At 46.6% G+C, this 23,262-nt stretch overlaps 1 protein-coding gene across 2 annotated transcripts in view; it reads right to left on the minus strand.

Moving 5' to 3' along the window:
- LOC121084678 (Golgi integral membrane protein 4-like) overlaps positions 1–23,262 on the minus strand; it is a 36,870-nt gene that overhangs the window by 5,701 nt on the left and 7,907 nt on the right. For both annotated transcript variants that reach the window (XM_040586476.1, XM_040586475.1), the window contains exons 2-10: positions 21,918–21,992; positions 20,590–20,639; positions 18,896–18,949; positions 14,643–14,793; positions 10,628–10,710; positions 6,866–7,021; positions 6,461–6,739; positions 5,592–5,749; positions 1,428–1,636 (exon numbers count right to left, since the gene is read on the minus strand). In XM_040586476.1, the coding sequence (XP_040442410.1) occupies positions 1,428–1,636; positions 5,592–5,749; positions 6,461–6,739; positions 6,866–7,021; positions 10,628–10,710; positions 14,643–14,793; positions 18,896–18,949; positions 20,590–20,639; positions 21,918–21,992 (1,215 nt within the window). The remainder of the gene's footprint in view (positions 1–1,427; positions 1,637–5,591; positions 5,750–6,460; positions 6,740–6,865; positions 7,022–10,627; positions 10,711–14,642; positions 14,794–18,895; positions 18,950–20,589; positions 20,640–21,917; positions 21,993–23,262) is intronic.

Consider the following 23,262-nt stretch of genomic DNA (forward strand, 5'->3'; position numbering starts at 1 on the left):
CCATGACATCCTGCCTCTGTTCCAAATCCAGAGCCAAAATCTACTGTCAAGAAACCAGGCTGAGACTATCTTTATAATGTTTAATAGGATGCAAGTCAGCATTTCAAATGAGATCCTCACAGCAGCCTCAGTTCCCAGCTTCCCCGCCTTACTGCGTTCAAGACCACAGCAAAAGCTACATGAAAAGCCACCTACTTAGGTATTTTACCTCAGCCTAGCAACATACAGAATTAGCATCAGTCATAGCTACATTTCAATGTCTCTTTTTGACAACAGGTAACTAGCTAGCTTCCAGATCTTACAGGTTATTTCCACACGTGCAAGAGAAATTGATGGCAGAGTCTGTTCTCAGCAAAGAAATCTGTTTACAGAGTGTTCACACGGTATATCCTGGCCCCTTGAGCACAGCGGAACATCTCTGCACAGATTCGCAGACTGGACGGCTCTCCTCAAAAGCCCATTTTAGCTCTCCGGCTTACTGTAATACATTTTTGATGCTGTCTTTATCTGCTTCCAAAGGAAGTTTGTAGCTTCCCACTTACACTCAGACATACAGCTGCGATCAAGTTAACCTTCCCTTTGTAACTGGACCTATGGAAGTGCTCCAAGCCCTCGCCCACGCACTGTAATTTTCTGAAAGGTCTAGTCATTTTACAGCTGTTTTCCGTTTCACACAACACAAAGAGTTGTTTAATTGTTCCCTCATTTTGCCACTCACACATGACTACCATTACAGGCCAACTGATAAACCTCACCTGGAAAAGGAGGCAAAGAAAAGATTCTGCCCTCACATGCATGTTTCAAGGTGTGATGATGAACTTTACACCAAGTCAAATGTTTCTCCCAACCAGTTATTAGCCAAGTGAGTCAATGCACAGGGGTCTGAATGGATCCAGACCAGAAAACTGAGGAATTGTAACACCCTGTTCCAAGAGCTGGCCTCCCACTGCCCAAACGTAGTTACTAGACTTTACATACTGTAGGTGCTCTGTTGGCCGACCGACAAGCACAGCTAGCTGCTCTTGAATTTGCTTTTATTCCCCTTAAGGAGAGTTGGGAAATTTTCTACCTTAAGTTAGAAAACCCACTTCTAAAAAAACTTAAATCAATTCCTACGGGAGACTGAGATCAAGTCTTGCAAAAAGCAGTGACATTTTCCCCATCACTCCCATAGGAAAGAAAGAAGAACTGACTGAACTTACACAGATTTTGAGTCCGCTACCTTGGAAACGTGGGAGGATATGGGACAGCAGGAAACAAAACCAGAAAACTGTCCAGGCTTTTCCTTTCACCAAGGACAATAAAAGCACCAGAATTTTTCAAGAGTTGTAAGGTTTTCCTTTAACACAAGCAGAAAGCTTTTCTCACTCCCCACCTTGATTAGCAATAAATTATTACTGTACAGCACAAGGTTAGAGAAACCATACCCATTTCGAGTTCCTCATCATCTGTCCTTTCCTTCTCGCCTTCCTGATCAGCTGTCTGATGCTCTTCCCCTCTCCTCTGACTGGGTGGCTGTGGGCTGCCTTTCTGCATCTCTTGCCCAGGCTTGGGGTCAAAATGAAGGCTTTTTGGGTAACTGTGCGCTTGTTCTTCGTCCATCTGGGCATTCACTTTGTTAACTATGTCTTTCCAGCTGCAACAAGGGTACGAAACAAAACAACCCCCCCTGCCTCAGTATATCAAGAGATATTTCATAATATTTCATAATGGCAAGCAGAGAAAAAAAACACCAAACCTCAACACATGCAGAAGTGTTCTGCTGATTTTACTTTTTGGCAAAACTAGCAGATTGCATTAGTTACTGTGATATCTACTTGAAACAGAACATTTAATATGCCACATAAGTACAAAATCAGTTATGTTTTATAAACACAATTTATTGTAGAACTGCTTTAATATTATTCATATGATACAATAACATACCCGCATAGCAATACACTCCAATTCTAATTAGATACTTACTTAAGCCACACATACCCAAGTACACAAATCTAAGTTTTGAAAAAAATATCAAAACCATAAGTCCTCTTTATTTTCCCAACTGTATTTAAAATGAAGATGCTACTAAAGAAACTGAAGGATTTTGGCCTATAAAGGAGAAAAAAAACCCTTTCAAAACAAACAAGAAAGCTGCAATACAAAATTTACAGTTTCTGTTGTCTGATAAATTTGTTTAAAGCTCTAAGTTCTTTATGAAGCTTTGCAACTGGGATGGATACTGGTATGTTTATACACAGCATCTGTTTATAAAACTCTTACATAGCACGCATCTGGCCCCGGCACAAACCCAAACAGTGAAAATGGAACTAGCTGAAAGAAAACGTTCACATATTGTTTTGATCATTATTTTTTTTTAGGTGGACATGGGAAAAAGTGTTTCATTTCTTCATTCAGTGGGGAAACCACATTCCAACAGGATTTACTGCTTTTCCTACCACCACCCCTCAAATGTTTTCATCCATCTACTGACTGAAAAATCAATTATTTATAGATAGCTTTATCTGTGAGATTTCAGGCAACCCCTTTCAGGCAGCCGTAGTCAAGAATTCCTTCCTCTGTAATGGTTCCACCTCAAATACACTTCTCCTGATGTCTACATCAATACCTATGTCAGCTGCCTCCTTAACAGAAGTGCCTGAGAGGGACAAGTACTTGTCAAGGTACAAGTATACATATCAAGGTATATGACAAATGCAACACGGTTTTCTTTAATGATTCTCTGCCTGCAGCAATAGCACAGCTCACGTGGATACCCAGCCAGAGGCTCAGCAGTAGAGTACTTGGTAGCATTACACCATTCCACCGCACGGGAAGGAATTGGAGGTCAGAGGAGAAACGGGCTGTCTTCACGTTAGTGTGAGTGAACCCCTGAAAAGCTCAGAAGGCAGGGCTGTCTCACAAGGAATGTTTTCTTCCCAAATATCCTTACTCAGGGACACCTTCAGGAACATAGAAGGGTAAAGGAACGGATGAAATCTCAGTAATAGGGACTCTCAAAGAGACCAAAACAAGAACTTTTAACCTAAGTTACCACCCGTGTCAAGCAGGATTACTGCTTGGTCTAGCCGGTCGTGCTACACCAGCCAGCTGAGGCTTAAAAGCTGCTTAAAACATCTAAGTTTTTAACTGCTGGGGAAAGGACACTGGCTTAACTTTAGCAGCTTTTTAAAGCCAGCATACTACCACCACATGAAACTTGCAGTAAGAAAAATCAGAACCCAGCCTTCAGCTCAGATTTCCCCATTATAAAGCCATCAAAATGGAAACCAGCCATCCAGAGCTCATCTAGAATCTGCTGGTCTCAGCCACCCAATGCAAGAGTTCTTGGCATTGGATGCATGGCCTCTTTTGTACTCTACTGCGGTTTGATATTGTTCTTGGCATTGACACCTTCTGGAGAAAGTTGGTTTATACACTCCTTATCACAAATCTCACACAGTGTAAATAAGAGCCTCCAGCTGCTCAGTAATTTCTTGATGCTAGATCCAGGAAAAGAAAAGCACACCAAACGTACCATGATCTCTGTCCTTGCAGAAATCATTTGCCAAACAAATCCAATGTTTGCATTTTCTGGTTCACAGAGGAGTGATGGTACCCTCTCTAGACTCTACATGACCGAGGAAAGGCCATTCTGCCATCAAAACTTCAGCCCTCATCTTCAGTTACACCCACACAAGTCCCTCCCTGTAAAGAGGCAGAATATCCTCTGTGCTGTTAACTCTGTGTCCACGCAGATATTACCTATCAAAGCAGTATGGAGAGGACATTTCCCTTTAAAGAAAGGCGAAAAGCATAATCTCTGACCTGGGAAGATTAAGGGTTACGTGAACAAACAAAAATGGCAGAGAAGAATGGGTAGGATCAGGCTGAATTTAGAATGAAATCCAGAGGTCTCCTCTACAGATAAAACAGAACTTAAATCTTGTTTGCTCCAGTAAACTGAGCAGATATGACCCGAACACACACAGGGAATAAATAAATTAAATGAGGAAGGCACTATTTTCAGAGTCAGTTTTTGGATTATGGCCAGACTTTGATGAATTACAGCCTCAGAAAGACGTTTTCTTCCTTTTGCAAAACAAACTGGTCTTCTGTGAGTGCTGCCGAGACAGTAAACAGTTTCGCCTGTACCACACCCAGTACAACAGGATCCTGGTCCCTGACTAGACTCCCAGGTACTACAGCAATACAAGTAGCATGCTGTAGGAATTATCCATTCTGTTACCTGCATGGAATGGGTAGGTCCATGCCGTTCTCTGAACCTCTGCCCTTTCCAAGGGACTCCTCTCCCCAGAGCTCTCCTCTCCCGTTTACCCCAAGAACAGGTCTGCAGAAAACAGTCCAAGTTGCAGGGAATTTTAACACCAAGGTTTCAACTAAGCTCGGAAGATCATACCAGTTCCATGTCTTTATTGTAAACCCTGATCTTTGTATTGGTACGGTCGAATTGGTTTGACTTCTCTAGATGGAGCTGAAGTTGTTACCAACTACATCGAGTGCAGGCAGGCAGGAACACAGGCAAGACAAAAGCCTGGGCTGTCTGATGGATTCTGGTTATGTCCTCATTTCTGGCATAAACTATTGCTGTAAACTGTTCTACCCATTCTGGATAAACCCCACTGTTTGGGGATCACAGGTCTCAGACCTCTCTGACTTTTCATGTCCTAATCAGGCTCCGTAAAGGAAAATCCCTAGCAAACCTCAGAAGTGCACTGGCAACAGGAACCCAAGCTCCATTCCCTGGGAGGAAAGAGAACACGGAAGAGAGAATACAGAGTCTGGGAATTTGTCTTTGCCCTAGAAGCAAAACCAGAAAAACTCTTAGTACCTAATTGGAACTGGTTGCCTGCTGCTTCTGGATTACCATATAACCTTGGAGATGAGAAGCTTTCAGATCTTCAAGGTCTGGTTGTTCCTGCAGAGCTTGGCAGCTTACTGATGAGTGGAAAAAATGAGCAAGTTGCAGCTTTAATATACAACTTAATGCCTCTTATTTATAGAAACCGAAGGAATTTTTAGCCACCCTTGCTGCTGCAGATGGGTCGCTTCCATCATGCAGAATTTCTGCAGTTTGCTAAGCAAAACAGGATATTTAAGTCACCGTCACTGAAAGGGAGGAGATTTCTTTAAGTCACTTCAGACTCCCATCCCACCCTCTCCTCTAGCTAGTAGGAGGAAATCCACGCTGACCTGAGCTCACTCAGCAGTAAATTCCTCTTTCTCCCTCCTCCCCACACAAACACTTTATCAAACAGCTGAAAATACAAAGGCAGCCTGCAGAGCGTGCACCAGTAACGCAAGAGCCTTTTGTTTTGTTTTTACCAGCACAGCACCCACAGCATTCTGTGCATTCAATCACACAACATTGCCTGCAACATGATAGTCTTCTGCTTCAGCAGAGAAAAAGATCTGGCAGCAACATTCAGCTACAAGAATTAGATGACAGTGAAACCACTAACTAACACTTTCTTCAACCATCTTTCAAGTAGAAACCACAATAAACACAGGAAAAGACAGACCAGGGACAAGCCTGTATGGTACCTGTCAGCCTGAACATTGAGAGTAGAAGAGAGTTTTGTTCCACCAACCTTTGCATTTGCACCTGTTTGTTCCCTGTAGGCTGGTGGTTCTCTGGCATCTGAGGTTTTTCTGCTGCAGAGGGTTGTTTCACATCAGGCAGTGACAATCCAGGAGCCTGGCTTTCCGCGTTGCTTTTCACCTGAATGCGCATCACCATCTTTAGGTCCTGCAGAGAAGATGCATACGCTTGGGATATACACAGGCTCCTAATCCTACCAGATACCGACAGATCTCCTGTGCACTTGGGCAAGCCTATGGGCCAGAAAACCCTTTATCAAGGAACAACAGATCCGGAAGTGCTCCAGAGCAAATCCACAGTCCTATCCAGCCAGCCTGCAGTAAAAGAGGTCCTTCTTCTACACAGCTAAGAGGAAATAATTTGGATCTTATGTGACCTAAGCTTGTCTTGGGTAGGTGAAATCTCCAAGAGAAGAGGAACAACAAAACCACCTCTAAAAAAACTCCCCCACATGTTGCTATTGTAAGAGTTACTGTAATTATAGTCTAACCACACTGCAATTATTGTCATTTTTTTTTGAGAGATCTGCTTTCCATAAGCTCACTCTCAAACACTCCAGGAGACAGGGGAGCTGCCTTTACAATTTACTCTTTGCAGGTCCAGTAGGATCCAGAACAAGAACTCTAGCCCGTTCATCTGAGCCCAGCCATTAAACCACAAAGTCTTAAAGCCTGGAAAAGCCTGCAAGGAAGGAGTTCAAAAGCAAAGTCTAAAGGCACAGGAGTCTGAAACCTGAGGCCAGGACAATTTCCACATCAGGGAAGCAGGATGCACATACGAGTGTCGTTGCAAATACCATAGTTTTGAGCTTCAAAAGCAAGGGCTACGCAAAACAAGCAGCAAGTGTGCAGAACTTACTGGGTTCCCATTTGGTAGGCTGTTCATGGTCCGGGTGAATCGGATCACACGGCCATCCCCACGTCTTGCTGGCCAGGCTGGCACGGCATCTGGCAATGAATTGGCATCTTGCAGTGGGGCTGGATGGGTAAAGAGCACGTTAGCCTGTGGCCTTGGGCCGTCGTTACCGTACGAGTTCTGGCCCTGCAGCGGAGGGCGATCTGCCTGCTTCTGAACCCCAGAGACTTGCGATGCCAGCGGGTTCCCAACTGGGCGATTCTCCTGATTGACTGGAAAAGCCTGCAAGGAAGAAGGGACAAGAGCAAACTCTAAAGGCACAAACTCAGCTCTCTCCAGTTCAAAGCCCCTGCTGAAATCCCACAGAAGCCCTGGAGAACTTTCCTCCCCTGGGCTTCCTCCCCTTACCTTCTGCCTCACGAGCTGCAATGGGCTGTTGGCTGGCACCACGGGCTGCTCCTTCAGCACCTGAAACTGCTGCTGCCCCTTCCCAGCGCCTCCTCCTTTGAAACTTGGCATCTTCTGTAGCGCTTCCTTGAGCTGCCTGAACTCTTCCATCTGGGCCTGAAGGGATGAGAAGGGGACAGAGAAACCTCACACAATAAACAGGGTTAAACAACTCCTTGCTGAGAACAGTCACTCTTTTATGGCCACCTGTTCAGCACAGATATGCTACTAAAGATGATATATATTTTTATATATATGAAAGGCTGGAGATAATCCATCACCATTAATGACAAGCCCAAGCTAGTTAGTCTTCAGCTTTCCCTCCAGACTTCATGGATATTCTGTATTCCCCCTTTGCCATCTTGCATCTTATTTTATTGCATACTTTTACCCTGGAAGTGCCAACCCAGGACACCGATTCTTTGCTCACCGCTATTTAGCGCATGAGCCATTGACATAACTCCTGCCTTTGCATGAGAACTGTGTCCTGGGTCTTGTTAGGTCCTCCTTTGCCTCACATGCACATACTTTCAGGTCAGCTTATTTTTTTTTCTTCCTGTGGGGCTATTTCTCCATGGACACGCTCATCTCAGCAGGGCTGACAGTAATTGGCATAATCCTATTTGACAATTCAATTTAATTTGCAAGACAAATGAAAATTGATTCTCCTGGACTGTTAAGCAAATGCAACACTTTTCTCTCTACTGCAGCTTACTTCTTCCATCTCCAGCCCTGAAAAGTAGGGCTTGAAAAAGCTACTCAGGAAAAGCTCCCCACTCCTACCCCGGTTATTTATTGGAAAGTGAGGGGGGAGAGCTTTTTGTATACTTGCCAGGGTGCCTGGAAATGGACCAAATTAGGGACTGGGCAGAGTAGGAAAGCTTCCAAGCAGCAAGGAAAGTTTTAGCAGGAAATTAATTCCTGAGTAGGCTCTGTTGATTTCAGTTCTTCCCCCTGAAATTTGACCTTAAAATTAACATTAAGAAAACCAAAACAAAACCCAACAAAACCACTCAGCAAAGCTAACACAAAAGGAATGAGGAAAGGCAAAGGAAGCCAAGAACAGTTCACGCGCTAGAGCTCTAGCTAGCAGGAGGCTGCTTGCAGTCAGAACGAGCCAGATGGAAGCAAGATTTGCACCCCTCAGAAGTCTGTTAAGGTGGTCAGCCTAGAGAGAAAGAAGCTTTAGACCAGCCTTAACGCACAGACTCCCACATGCTGTTTGCACCCCGTCACAGCAAGCTGCGCGTACACCACCTGATGCCTCCGTGCCTCGTTTTACCTGGCAGACTAACTGATATGACAGCTACTGCAGGCTGGGCTGTGAAACACGTTAGAATCCTTGGAAAATGAACATGTCTAGAATGCAAATTGCTCCTCTAAACTTTCACCTGCCAGAAGGAAGCAAGATCAAGAACAGGGTACTTGGTGCAAATCGACACTGCGATGAAGAACTGCAGTGGGGATAAAACAGCTGGGAGTCTTTGTGGTGTCTGCTCCAACGTACGGCATCTCACCCCACTGAAGGCAAATGCAATTCCATTCACCTTTGTATTATGAAACACTGACCAGACACCACAAAGGACTGATCAGAAAACCAAACAGAAAGCTTGAAGATTTAATACTAGCCTCATTGTTAAAAAGATCCAAAGTATTTTCTGAAATCATTGGGACCAACCACTGCCACTTCTGTGAGCCAGAAATAGCAGTCAGACAGATGGCTGGAGCACAACTTCGTTACACGACTGTCTGGTACCTTCAGAGCACGGAGCTGCGTTGTGTCTCCCACACGCAGGGCAAATCCTTTCACTCTTGCTCACTCTTAATTTTGGCAAGAAATGACAGCGAGCTTTCTTGCAAACTACTTTTCCCATGGGTCACAAGACCGAAAGGGCCAAAAGTTAAAACTGGCAGCACAAAAGCTGCCACCATGTTTTCCAGTCTGCAAGCACTTGACTTTGGAGCCTCAACTGTATCTAGCCCAGGTTTGTTGGTTTGGTTGTTTTGGTTTTTTTTAAAGTGTTCAGAGTACGTCCTAGTTTGCACACTTGAACTGCTGATTGCGTTCTCTAATGCAGCACGGTTAGTTGAACAGCATTTTGAGGGCACTCTGCTGAAGAGTAACTCAGGACTGGTCCTACAAGGTGCAAATGCACTCAGCAGCGACCCAGCAAGACAGTAGAAATACATCACGACAGACAGAGGACCTTTGATCAACTGATATTGACCCAAGCTGTCAATGGCAGAGGCCCGTACAATTGGAGACGATGTTCTCAGTGTTGCTTGAGAACAAACTGCAGAGGAGTGACGTTGGCAGCTACTTTGAAAATTTGGTCAGGAGGCCTGAAAATAGAGGCTGAGATGCGATTTCGTAGCAGGAGGCGTGAATGTAGGCTTGCCAGGGCACTGGAGCAGCTCATAATCACATGCTGTTTCAGTGCCTGGTATGGGCTTCCTGGACTGACCCCCGTGGAGACTGAAAGCCTTTGCTTAGTTTCCGACAAGCATGCTGCAGGCGCATCCCTGCGGAGAATCCTGCCGGTCTGCCTGAGCCAGATGGAGGAGCAGGGTGGGACAGCAGCTCAGGGGTAAGTCACAGTAATGAAGGCAGGCAAGTCAAATACACTGATGGTCCACCCGAAACCCCTCAAACCACACCTGACACAAGCCAAAGAGCTGTCAGACAGCTGCTTGCAATGCCAGTAACCTGGCCTTCCTGCCTGGAGTGACCAGTTTTCTGTGCAGTTTGCCCTAGAGCTACTTAGCCCCTGCTATTTTGTAGGGCAGATCAGGCCAGGACTCCAAAGCAATCTTTTAGAAATCAAAACCCACTCCCCCCTGCACCTCTAGTTCAAGCTCAGCATCTAGTTCAGGGAAAGAATCAGTTGTCAACAGCATGTAACCACAACTAGCTCCTTGCTTCTGGGCTTATCCTATAATCCAAGGGACTGCTTGACAGAAGGCTGCTAATTAACAACAGAAAAGGCTAATTCATACTGTGACGTGACTTTTACAGTGTATTTACAAAGCTGCTCGTGTCTTGGCTCAGTACAAGAGCCTCAGACAGACACTGTAGAAACACGAAGTCCTCCCACTTTTCCCAGCACACCCTGCTTGCTTTCCCCCTTCTCCCAAGTCATCTGGGGGCTCCCAGCTTCAGCTGGCACAAGCAGAGTTCTGCGAGGTCAGGACTCCCAGTGTGCTGAAGAGGCTCACATCGTCTTTGTAGCACGAGCACCACGCCACCTCCATAGCACGAGCACCACACGTCTCCACAAAGACTTTGTTTTTTTCCCCTGTTGCATATTTACTTGCAGTCCCAGCAAGCTAGGGAAGGCACCTCTGTGTTGCTTTTTCTCTCTGCAATTAATTTTATAGGCATAAACAGAGGCAATTAATCATCATTTAGGGTGGAAGTATTTGAGACACAGGGAAGTGACAGGAGGCATTCCAGGGTTGGTATTATGCTGGTTCATGCTCACTTGAACCACAGAGACTTGTGTAGCGTACCTGTATTTTCAGCCACTGGGACAGATTCCAGGCTGGAGAATTTTACTTGCACAGAACGCATCTATACTACCAGCACCTACCAGCACTGTTTTAGGCAACTCACCACACTGGAATACAGCTGATAACTAGATTTATTATCTAAATACCTGATGATGCACCCAGAACCCATAAAAGATCGTCCCATGTGGCCACAAACACCCCCTTGTTGGTTACCTGCGCATTAAGGAGCTGAGAGTGAACTTCCTGGTGGGCTTTCCGAAGCAGCTTGCTCTCTTCTCTGAGTTTAAAGACTGTATCTGCAAGAGAAGACAACATTTGCCTATGAGAGCTATTTCTGGAGGCGTAGTATCTCTCTTCCTTACCATAAATTCCTCTTGACCTCATAGATCTCTCCAAGCCCAGGAATTACAGCGAAGCACTAGCTAGGGACTAGCCACACTGACAAATGTGAATCATCATTCCAGCCCTCGGGAGTCCTGCCATCGAAGGAGCTTCCTCCTCTCCGGAGTCTCTCTGCTAACGATTGCTATCGGGTCAGGCTCTTGCTGTGCTTGCTCTCGGAATTGGGTATTTGTTTAATTTCCCTTATCCATTGCAGCCGAATAGCAGAGAGAGCAGTGAGCAGCAGCCACTGCCCCTACCTGCAGTAACTGGAAGGTTGAGAAACAACTACCAGAGGGGTCCGTCCTGTCTCCTGAACCCACAGCAGAGCCAGCAAGGAGGTTCCCTCCTACCGCACAGAGAAGCTGCCTCTTGAAAGGATGGTACAAACAAAAACTCCCACAACGTGCTTAAAGAAAGCGATCACAGCACAGCTTAGTCCTGAGGGACATTTATTTCCCTGCTGTTAAGTAGCAACCTTGTGCCTTGCAGCCCCCAGGTTGGGCTCCTTACAAGCTCTTTGCGCACTCCTAAGTACTTCAGTAACAAGACACACAAAGCACTTGTATTTCACTGCCTTGAGTGTAATTGTGTATCCTTCAATAAAAAGACAGGCTGCGTCAAAAAAGGTCAGCCTTATTTTGGATCTTGAAGCTCTCAAAACATCACTAGAGCTGCAGGCACTGGGATTTCTCTGCAAACACAGTGGCACCTGCCAGGACAAGGATGGAATTTTTCCCCTAACAGAGTGGTCACTTTGCTGTAGGCTGAATTTCATGCAAGATTTCAGCTCAAGATTATCGATATTTCTGAATATACCGATAGATCTTTTTTTATAAAACATTCATCTCTGGGACAGGGCATTTTGCCATTGAGGTTGGGTGCTGTGTTCTTGCCTTGCGGTGAAGGTTAACATCAAACTAAGAAAAGAAGGCTCTGTTTTTCCTGCAGCCAAAAGGAAATACGGAATCGTGTCCTATGGGACTATATTTAGAACAGCTTTAACTGAGTTACCTTGCACACACACAGTGCTGAAAGCACACACAGCTGCAGGTGTTGGCCTAGAGCACTGAATAAGGCATATGTTTTTAGACAGCTAGTCCAGGCTAGGTGACAGCTAGCACAAGACTGCTACTGCTAAGACCTCCAACTACAGTACAGATGTTCCCCCGGCCTTCAAGAGAACTCAAAGCATCTCAAGCGTGGGAGAGATGTCCAAAAGAATCCTGCAGTTTCCCTGAGCCAGCATCTCAGTACTATCTAGGTCCTCAAAGCATATCCAGAAACTGGAAATCAAAACCTTCATGCCATTATAGGTCCTTCCTCTGCCACCAGCACAGCAGACATGAAATCCTGGTCCCAGTGACCTCATCAGGAGTTATCGCTGGTGTCAACGTGAAAAAAATTTCAGCTCTGTTTCAGTAACTACACAGTCCTTATCTCCAACAGAAGCTCAAAGATCAAAACTACCCTCTGCCTTCAGAGCAGGCTGTGCCAACGTGTGGTGAGTTAAAGAGGAGAGTACAGAATTAGTGGAGGGGAGCACAGCAGACAGGCTGTGCTGGGGGTGGCAAAACGCGGAACAGACTGCAGTGCCTGTAAAGCAGTGGAGAAAATAGTTCATAACGCAGCAGGAGAGGACCTGGAGTAGAGGGAAGAGGCAAACAGGATTAAACAGGGCCCAGCTAACCAGACCAGGGAGCTTCAGCTATCCGACCACATCCTTATAAATCCAAAAACCACTTCCAGAAGCAGGGATTTTCAGGAACGGGGCACAGATACCCCAACAACACCACAACCATTGGGTCCCATGGCACAGCTACATCACCCCCAGATCCCAGCACCTTCTGCACGTAGGTAGCCAAGTCACCCACCTGAGAGCTGCCCCAAAGCTGCAAAGCAACCAGGACCACCAAGAAGAGCTACCAGACCCAGTTCCACCTGTGAAAGCAATCCTTCATACTTCCCAGTGGGCTTCTGCATTCCCCCAGTATCCTTGAGGCAAGGGTTTTATTTCTGCAATTGAATCTAGCACACATCCCTCAGTTCCATTTTAACAGCCCTGAGCGATGCCCACTGCTCAGACACCTCTTCCAGTCTGTTATACTCGCTGGCAGAGGCACATCTTCCAACACCTGCCTCCTGAGGGCACGTTATAGGGAGAGAGATATATAGTACTGGTGGAGCATAACGGAAGAAAACGAGGCATTAGCAGTGCTGCTAGCTCCCTGTCTTTGCCACCTCTCAGGAGACTGTCTTGCTCTTTTGTATGGCATGGTTACCAATACTTAAGGGAAGATTTACTAGCCAGTTTTGAGCTCAAAGCACAGGAGAGAGATGGTACCAACAGTAGCCTAGGAAGATGGGCAGAGAATATTACTATCTCAGCCTTAAGCCGACCTTCCCGACCAGCTTCCTTCTTCCACTTGTTTTTCTGGTCATTATTCTCCTTTCTCTGGCAGAATTTGTTTTCTTACTTCATGGAGGGCTGCATATTTCAAGGAGAGACAATCAAATATTTAGGTTTTGCTTGCTTGTGCTAAATCCCCCCCTTCTAAGCCAGGATTGCTCATCAGATAGTAGGGCTTTGTTGATCAGAGAAAAAAACCAAACAAAACATCAACAGATTTTGCTCTCCCAGACCTAATCTAAGTAAGAACAGATGTGAACCTTAAAAAGCCCACAATCTAATTAAACAGCAGACTAAATAGAAACTACTCTCTGGGAATGAAAGGGATCGGCATTCTCTGCAATACTTGCACCATTAAATGCATTTTATAGACCTACACCATTAATTACAAAAAGTGTGTTTAATTTGCTCCCGAGATGAAATGTTAGAATTTACAGTATTGTAGTAGTATAGAAACCGATTTCCATTGTCAAAAAGCGTACAGAATAGTGGAAAATGTGTATTGAAACAGATGGGATACCTAAATGTCACAATGTTTTATCTCTACCACAAAAAGCATCTCTGCCAAGTCAGTTAGGCTCACCCACCAGAGGAAGGAGAGGGTAAGGCAGCGTTATCTGGTGGATGACCCTGTTGTTTCTGCCCCAGCCTCCTGGGGAGCCACAGGCACGTGCCTCTGCGTAGCCTCCTGCCTTTTACTTTTGGCTTACCTTACCCACTTTGAGGGTGACCTCCTTGGGACACAGACTGTTTTAATCTAAATATGATTAGCATCTGGCACAATAATTTGTTATCTTACCTGGCTCTGCACAAATTGTACACAAATAAAGCAAGTGCTTGTACAAGTAAGCAGCCAACAGAAGTCAATTAGACTTTCAAAATAACACCATGAAAGTGCTGGTGTTGGCAGAAACCAAGGATGCCTCGTACAGTGTAACGGTGCAGGGGTCTCTGAATGCCAGAGAACTCAAAGTCTGGTTAAACCCAAGGTCATGCAGTCTCCCATGGGGCTATATAAAAAAAAGGAAGCTCCTCTCCTCTCTGACCCTACACTGACCAATGCACTTGCCAGCCCAAGCAGCCAGGGGCTTTTGTGGTGTGTATTCCAACACAAAAACACCACCTGTGAACCGCAAGGGCTTCCCTCGCATGGGGAAGCTGCTTGATAGCCTGCTCTGTGCCCCTCGCCTCCCCTCAACGCAGCCTCAGGAATCATCTTTAACACTGCCCTTGTTCCTGCACCACCACCCCGAGGTAGGACAACGCTCCAGCTGAGGTACAGAAGGGCTCGGGTGCAGCACACTCACTGTCGTACAGTTCCTACAGCATTTGCAGACCTTTTGGGGACCTGTAGAAGAAACACTGTCCTCTCCTGAACTCTGTTCTTCAGTAGTCCTTGCTCTGCCTGGTGCTTTCTCAGCTCTCCATCACACTCACCCTGTAAATTTGCGACTTCATTGTCCTTCTCCTGCTGCAGCTGGGCATATTTCTGACTATGGGTCTCCAGCGTCTTACGATGTTCCAGTTTCAAGCTGTTGTGCTGCAGCTGCAGGTCAAGCAGCTGCTTCTTGACATCTTCATGCTGGTTCTGAATATGAAAAGAAGTGACAAAGAGTCGATACAAGGAAAAGAAGAGTAATTTAGCTATTGCCAAGTGCTGCTCAAGTGCCTCTTTTTTAATAAGTTGCTTGGGGAAGCAGAAAAGATGTTCATTCCTCCAGTAAGGTAGCTAGAAATCCCAGATACAATAAAATATTCTTTGTGTTCAGTGGTTCAAGAGGGATGCAAAATGACAGAAAGGACTCTGCCTTGTGAAGAAGTTTTGGAGGTCTCCTTGGAAGCCACTAAAATGGAAGCAGAACACGGTGACAAGGCCACTCCTGCCTGCAAAAGAGATGGAGACTCTGAGACACAGCCAAGAAATACTCCTATGCCTTCCCAACTTCCCTGCACACTGTGCTCTGAGAGCAATTCAAACTATAATATTTGCTGATATCCAACCAAATGCCTGTGGTATGCTGCACAAATCCAAGGTCATTTCCAGAGCCCCAGACATGCTGCAGGACAGGGATAGCTTCCACGGGGCATCGGTCTGTGCGTTGCAGTACGGCAGTAATTCACCTTGAAGTAGGGCTAAGGTCTGAGTCCCGCTGCCTTTCCGTGTGCAGGTATTGCTAGTCCCTTAGGATGCACAGACACCTGAACACGCAGGTTGTTCTCTCTGCTTGGTTTGCTTCCCCACAGCCTGGCTGCTCCCCCACCCACCGCGCCAAGCTGCCAGAACAGGAGGGAGACCCCTCCACGAGGATACCACAGCCTCTCACGTAGTGAAACTACAGAGAGCCCGCATTCCCCAGAGTGACATGGGATAAGACGGTGGGATAACAAGGCTCTCACAAGGCCACAGACTATTTCAAGCAGGCCGAGAATCCACCAGACAGAAGTGGATTGAAGAACTGTTCTCTTCTCCCCTCCCCTCTCGCAGGCCACAAGAACAAAACGTGCTGAGACATCCTTTTGCTCAGACCCACTGAACCAGAATTCACCTCCTTTTTTGTTCCCATGGTAACCTAGAGAGTCCTTCCACATTCAGTTTGTCAACACCAATTATGTATGCAGATTGATTGGCTCACAGGTGAACCCTGGCCCTTCCACACAATAGCTCTTCAGGACTCGGGCAGCAATTTCAATCACCCTTCCTGTAAAAAAAACCCAACCATCATCTGTTTTAAAAAACCCAAACCTCTAAATGCTATCTGTCATTGCATCTGTCCCCAGTAAAACAAAGCATCGGTGGCCCAGGCATTCTTCCCTGAAGCAATTATCCTCCGCTAAAAGGAGAGAAGTAACTGTGCTCTAAAAATACATCCGATGCAGAGGAAAAAGCTATCGGTATGGAGGGGTCCCAGAGACAGAAGAAAGAAGAGACACCACTATGTCAGGTTAATTAGATCACAAAATGAAAAGAATAAAAGATTCCTGCTTTGGCTTTCAATGACATCAGGTACTTGCAGTCCTCATCAGAGCCACGGGCAGAAAGCACTGCAGAGGAACCACATCCCTAAAATCATTTTGATGTTAAACACCTCAGAAGCCACCACCATTAGCAAGGAAGAATTGATTTTAACAAGGAACTCCAAGCAATTCAAGGAATTTTAAGCCCTCGTTAGCTCAGGTCAATTAATTTCTAGCCCATATTCTGTCTGGCAGGTGATGTGCATAATGCCTGTCCCCAGACTGCTCGGTCAGGAAGAAGGAAGGGAATATCCATCCTTTGATGGCAGCAGGAAGCTGACAAGAGAGATAAGTGCCTTGACCAAGGTCACACAAAGCACCTGCGGCCCAGTCCAGCTCATTAAGCACCCAGAGCATCCTCACTCTCAGCTGGTTTCTAAGGATGGCGGTGACCAACGTACACAAACTTTAGGAGGAATCTAAAGATGCTGTTTTATTGCACTTGGAGGACAGGAGGTCTGGAACATGCTACTTGTGATTATTTTTCAGAGGAGCAACTTAACTGTAAGCAGAGCATTCTTCATCCCCCCAGTTCTGCCAAAGCTGGGTATATGCTGGCAGTCCTGAGGAAGCCAGGAACCTCTCATGCCCAGAGCTGCCCATCCGACTGGATGTCAGTTCTCTTCTCCACCTCACAGATACGCTGCTTCACTCTGTCAAGCAGAAACTGCAAGATGCAGCGCATGAGTGTTGTGCAAATCATGTACCAGTGCAGCTGGGGGTGAGGGAAACAGACCACGCTGCCACAGCATTTCACTGTGCCCCTGCCTGTCTTGCCCAAAGCTGCAGTATGGGGAAATCATGTCATTCAGGACATCAGCTAATCTTTCAAAAATCAGGAGTCCTTCAACTCAGCTGTATGAATTTGGGCCAGCAAGTCCTGCCATCCCACCTTCCCTTTGCTGTCCAGACAACATGCGGTGCCTCAGATGCAGCAGCTCTGTCTCACTGAGGTCTCTTGGCAAATGGGTAGGCAAAGAGAAAGAAGAAATTAAGAGTGCCTCAAACGCCTGTATTTCTGCCACAATTTAGAAAGCGGCTTTGTAGAGAGCATCGAACCAAATGGAATCAGCCACCGGGTGCTTGGCCCATGAGCAAAGGAAGGGCACACCTCAGTGCAAGTTTCCAGGTTCCAGCAGTTTCAGGAAGCCAAGTCAAAAATCTTTTGTTTAAAGCCACCGGCCTCCTTGCCTGCTTACTGCAGTGAATGCTAGGATGCATTCTGCAGAATGATGTTAACAAAAAGATTTTAATCTCCACTCGAGAGGATGAAAGGAATTGTTAAGACAAAGTCTGGCCCCAGCAGGAATCCAGACACAGGCAACTACTGCAGCTGCTGTTTTTGCACGAAGTCGAGCCCCTCGCCCCTTTGAGGCTGGCGTGCCAGCTGCAGATGTTAGTCATAGACGACTTCAGTACCGATCAGAATGACAGCAGTGGCCAGAACCACCAACGCCAGCTATGCTGATGTGGCTTCATGGAAGTCTTTGGTCATGTTTGGTCCCTCCAGCTTAACGGAGTTAGTTGCTTCTGTTCAGAATTACATGCCCACGTCCTAGGTAATGGTATTGCTGGCAGAAATCTTCCTCCTGAGGAAGATAGTACTGGTGGGAAGCATTTGTCACCTGTGCTTTAGTAACAGAAGCATTACTCATAGTCTCATATTAGCGAGAAGTTGAGCTGAATACTGGTTTGGGGTGGGGGAAAACTAAAATTACCACACTGCAGTCCTAAGGGCTGGCCTGTCTTTCAGCAGCTGTAAATGTAGTTAAAAAAATAGATGATGCCCCCCCCTCCAGTAAAAGGAAGCAAGAGAAAGTGAGCCAGGACGAAATGCTCTCACTGTCCCCTTGAGACAAGCAAGCCGGAGCATTCTGCTCAGCCTGCAGTTGCTATGAAGAGGAACGTTACTATTGCAAAGTGTTCCCAGAATCCACAGTGCTGGATAATACCCAAGAGACAGAACTGTACTTCCCTTTTCCCAAACTTTGAATCCAAAAGCCAGGCAGCTGGAGGTCCAGCTCTGCTCAGGAAACACAACCCAGCGGTGCTAAGGGCTGCTGGAACCTAGCCCTCTTTCTGCATCCCAGAATTTAATTACCATTTCACTGCCAATGCTCTAACTAAAAACATTTAAAAATCCCCACACCATCACCAGCCGTAGTTGCAGTGCTCTAACAGAACTTTAACATCGAGATACGCTTCAGGTGCAGCGTGTGATAAAGTACAAAATGCTATAAGCAGCTCCACCCACCACCCCCACCCCCCAAGCCTCTCACATGGACTGGAATCCCTTGTATTAGCCCAAAGAGCAAGCTACAATGAATAGACCCATTTTCACAACTAAGAGACCCAAAAAAGAACACGCTGAACAACAGAACTCCTGTGCGATAAACTGCACAAAGACTGCCGTTGACATGAGATATAGGTGAAGGCTGTAATCTGATACAAAGCCCAACAGAATAAATAGGAAACTCCCATGAACCTGAATAGTTGGGAAGGGATGTAGATCAACACCCCTGTGTGGTCTCCTTCCTCTCTGCTGGCACTAGCTGCTGGCAACCCTTGGTCTCTCCTAGGCATCTCTGGGAAGCGAAAGCACCGACTCTCCTTCCAGGGAGTGTTCTTTAACACGCAGCAGACGGTGAGTACGTGAAAGCAGACTCCTCTCTTACCTTCAGTATCTTGTGCTGGGAACTGAGGGCCCCGTATCTGTTCATAGAATCTTGCTGGAAAGGAAAAGAAAAAATAATAAAAAAATTCAACAGTGCCATTAGAACCCAAAAAACCCTAAGGCAGGGAGACACACATGCCAGCACCTGTCCGGCCACTGCACCACCAGCAAGTTCCCGCTGCCCCTTCGCACACGGTGACTGGGGACAAGCCCAGCAAGGTGACCAGCAGAACGTGCAGCCTGACACGGCTGGAGAATGCTCACTAAACAACCCAGCCACCAGCTAATTAATTGCCCTCTCTTGACTCGCATGCAGAGTATTTTACCCCAGTCTCCAGTTCTTTATCTAGGACAGGCCCAGTGGTGAAACAGCTTTGTACAGCAACCCCCCGCCCCCCCAAGCAGGCTGAGCACTCTTTGCAGCAGCTGAGGGGGAGGCAGACAGCACCAGAGCTAAGGCTTTCGCCTACACACAAAAATCTCACCATTTAACAAAAAAATGATCGCTAAGCATTTGACTAAGCCTAAAGCAAACTCCTGTAACGGTGCAACTCCCAAACTAAGCTCAACCTACACGAACCAGCAGCAGAGAGCTGTTTACACGTGCCCACAGAGGGGTCTGTACCAGTTTAGCAGATCTGCTCCTGCCTCGCTAAGGGTGATGGTTTCCCCATTGTCCCCAGGGTACCACTCTTCACTGTGGCACCAGCATCCCCACACCGCAGGTGCGAAAGCCACCAGCCACCTCTGCTCAAAGGCCAAGTCCCCCCAGCAGCAGCGGCAGCACCTGAGAGGGGACATGCTGCAGCTTTTCCCATTCCAGTTTTACAAACATCTGCTGGGATGTGGGTTTGGGTAGCTTAAAGCAACATGGCTGAGACACTAAGCAGCACTGTGGAAGTGCAAACTAACCACCATACAGAGATTTCCACTACCACCTACAACTTAACTTACACACTAAATACTCAATATGGCATGAAATACTACCAGAAAATGAGCACAAATGACAAGATAGTTGCCCAGCCATTAGACTATTAACATATCTATCCCTGAGTTTCTTTCTGTACCAGGATGACATCACTCACAGAAGAGCAGGCTAAAAGCAATTCTTCTTCTCCAGCTTTGATGCTTTGAGGCAGGAATAAAGCCAGCCTTAGACCCTCAGGTGAACGGGACAGGCTGTTGGGATGCGTTTCTCCCTAACCCTCACTAAGAGCCCTTTTCCCTGCCAAACAAGTAGTCCACAGGCGAGTGGAAATCATTTGCCAATCCCTGGAGACAGAAAACAATGGATATGCTTTCCCCAACACGCCCATGGCTTTTCTTCTCTATGCTCCCTGGCGTGCCTTCAGTTTCTCTAGGACTCTTCTGTCCTGTGAAACAGCAATTCTCTTTTCAGGCTGCAGCACAGGACTCCCTGCTACACCAGGAGTTCTATCAAGTCATCTACTCCGTTATCACACATGGGAGAGGAGGCACAATGGGTCTAGTGCTGTGTCTTTCCCTAAAATGAAGTAAATTCTCACACACCAACAGCCTTGCAAGGTGGAGTCAGCCAAAGTTCATCTTGTACCATGCACACTCGGAGTCTTTCATGCCTTCCAGACAGCAGCACTGGCCTCAGGACTGCTGTGGTACCAGAAAAATCTTTGCCAGGATTACACACACACATGCTGAGGAATAAACCAGACATACCTTCTCCTTGTTGAGAGCTTCCTGAGCTTCTAACTTATACACTAAAAAATCTAGAAATGGAAGAAGAGAAGACAATTTAATGAGCTAGAATTTAACACGGATCTGTTTTGCATTTCAGTGGGGGGAGGGAGGAAGGAAATCAGCCCCTTGCTGAGCAAAAGGCTGCAACCCAATGAGCTGGAATGTAGATGCTGCTGGAAGACTCCACTCAGCACCCCCAGAAAGATGGTACTATTTTCTGTGAGAGCTGTCCACCCATCTAGACTGGCCCAAATGTCCTTCCTTTCCCATTCCATAGGCAACTGCATTGGTGACTTCCTACTTCAGCACGCAAACGGCTACGTTTTGATGATGCTGAAGCAGTGTGAGGATCTGGGGTGCTCTGAAATAGATGACTCTGGAAAAGAGAAGTCAAAGCTTCTGCGAGACTAAAAGGAACTCATCTGCTGATCTCATCTGCACCACCTCCTTAAAAATGGGAAGGTCCCATGACAAAATAATGTTTATTAGAATGCTTTATTTTTGCACTTGGTCCCACCAAATAAATGAAAGAGGTGGCAGAAAGGCAGCTTCCCCCTTAGCTATGTAGCCACAGAGCTACAGCCAAACCTGGATGCTGTATGTCAGCATTCCCAGAAACACAGTCCAGGTAGGAGTAAGGAGTAGTTATGGTACTCCACATACCAGTTTTGAAGATAAAACCCAAGCAATTAAGTTGTCAACAACAATGAGGTGCAAAGGGGCCTGACATCCAAGCACACTACTCCACTGCAAGGTATATGAGCTACTCTGTTCAGCTTTCTACTTCCCGTTGTATTTCATGGTCTTAAGATATCCTGCATGTGTATATCTACTTTTGTACATCAGCTTTAAAGGATCTGACAGTCTGTATTGTCCGTGTATCATGGAGCGCAGTGATGCCAATGTTATTAAGCACTTACAGAGCTCAGCATCTTCAGATCGCTTTTCTCAGAAAGTTTAGATCTTCCCAAGAATAAAGCACAGTCTAGTGCCAGGTTTAACTACTACTCACAGTGCTCAAACACCACATCATGGGCGCTGTTACTCACAGATTACACTGAGGACATGGACAGGAATATGAGATAACAGAACCCACCTACCAGCACCTTTTGCCCATGGGCAATGGATAAGTCAGTTAAACTATTCTCCAGGTACAAACCAGGGGTGAATCTCAGCTGGGGGCATTCAGCAACATCCACATGTGGCCTTGAAGGCAGCAAATGCTTTGGGTACAACACACACATCTCCCCACAAGACAGCTGGAGGGTTGGCTGGCCACTGCTACGTCACCTGTGCAAGAGACTCACCTTCCTTCGTCTTCTTGTGCTCCCCTCGCTCCTTCTGCAAGGATCTTTCTAGCCGGGATCTGTGCTCATACACAACTGGGGAAACAAAGGAGGAGAGCATGAGATAACCCCTGAAATTTCTTCATATGTATTCTTCTCCCCAGAACAAGCCTCTTGCAGGTCACACAGCCAGGGACATGCGGACCTCAAATCCTGCCGTGGACTGGGCCAGCAAGTGCCCGAGAGAGCCAACGTAGACAAGAGAGCCGCTCCTGCTTCGAATGACCTGCACCTCTGGGTTTCTAGGCTTAAGCCCACAGCAGCTCACGTGTAAAATCCAGACCAAACAACCAACAGTCCTGAAATACATGCAGATACCTGGTGTCCTCACCTGCAAAAGGGTTCCAGCTACCAGCTGTTAGCACTTTTGTCTGCTCTGAACAGGTAAGGTCTGGAGCTGGGTGGGGACAGCTGGACTAAAGACAACGGATATTCCTGATATAACACAGCAGTCTCTCATCCCCCGAGTATTCACGCTTGGGTTTTGCTTTGGAGTCAGCTGTGAAGCCCAAGAACCAGCTTTAGGGGCGAAGCCGTGTATTTGTGGGCCAAATCCATTACCAGGCTCAAGAGAACCAGAGCCTTCCAGGTCATCCGTTCTGCAAAGGTGGCAGCAGCGTGCAGGGGAGACATTCTCTCCCCTTCCACAACCCAACTATTAACTGGTCTTCAGGCCACTAAGGAAAAGCAGCTGCCGCTCCCATTACACAAGAAAGAGCATCAGTACTCTGCATGGGAGCTGAGACAGGAGAGAGGGATGAGGCTGCTTTGTACAGCAGCCACATGACAAATGGAAGTGCCAGAGAAGCTTCCTGATGGATGGTGATTTTAATCCACGCTGATGTCTGAATGCTAACAAAAAGCTTTCCCTGAGTCACAGCATCCAGCCACAACAAGCTCCTCCATCCCCTCTGCACATCCAGAATGGTGCTGGGTGGCAATTCCAAGGGGAGGGGCAAGAAGAGAAACTTGCCTCCAGAGCCAAAAATCTTTGGGGGCAGGTCATGCTACGATGCACAGTTTCCAGGAAAACCAGGCGGGATGATATTTTCACACATAAAACAAGTGCTAACCCATTCCTTGGGGAAATCTTGCCAAGCCAAGAACTCCAAGTGACTTGTGCTCTCACTGCAAGTGAATCTATAGGGACTCCAGCCCCGCTCAGGTCGTACGGGAGTGGCAAAGGCAGCACGTATCCCACATTAGCAGGGAGCAGGCACCCCAATCTGGGGACTTAAGAGACACAAACCGTCCATACGTATAGCTAATGTTTTACCGTGTTGACCATCAGTGGCACCAAATCTGT

Source organism: Falco naumanni, chromosome 3, assembly GCF_017639655.2.
Source record: "Falco naumanni isolate bFalNau1 chromosome 3, bFalNau1.pat, whole genome shotgun sequence".
In the NCBI taxonomy this organism is placed as follows: domain Eukaryota; kingdom Metazoa; phylum Chordata; class Aves; order Falconiformes; family Falconidae; genus Falco; species Falco naumanni.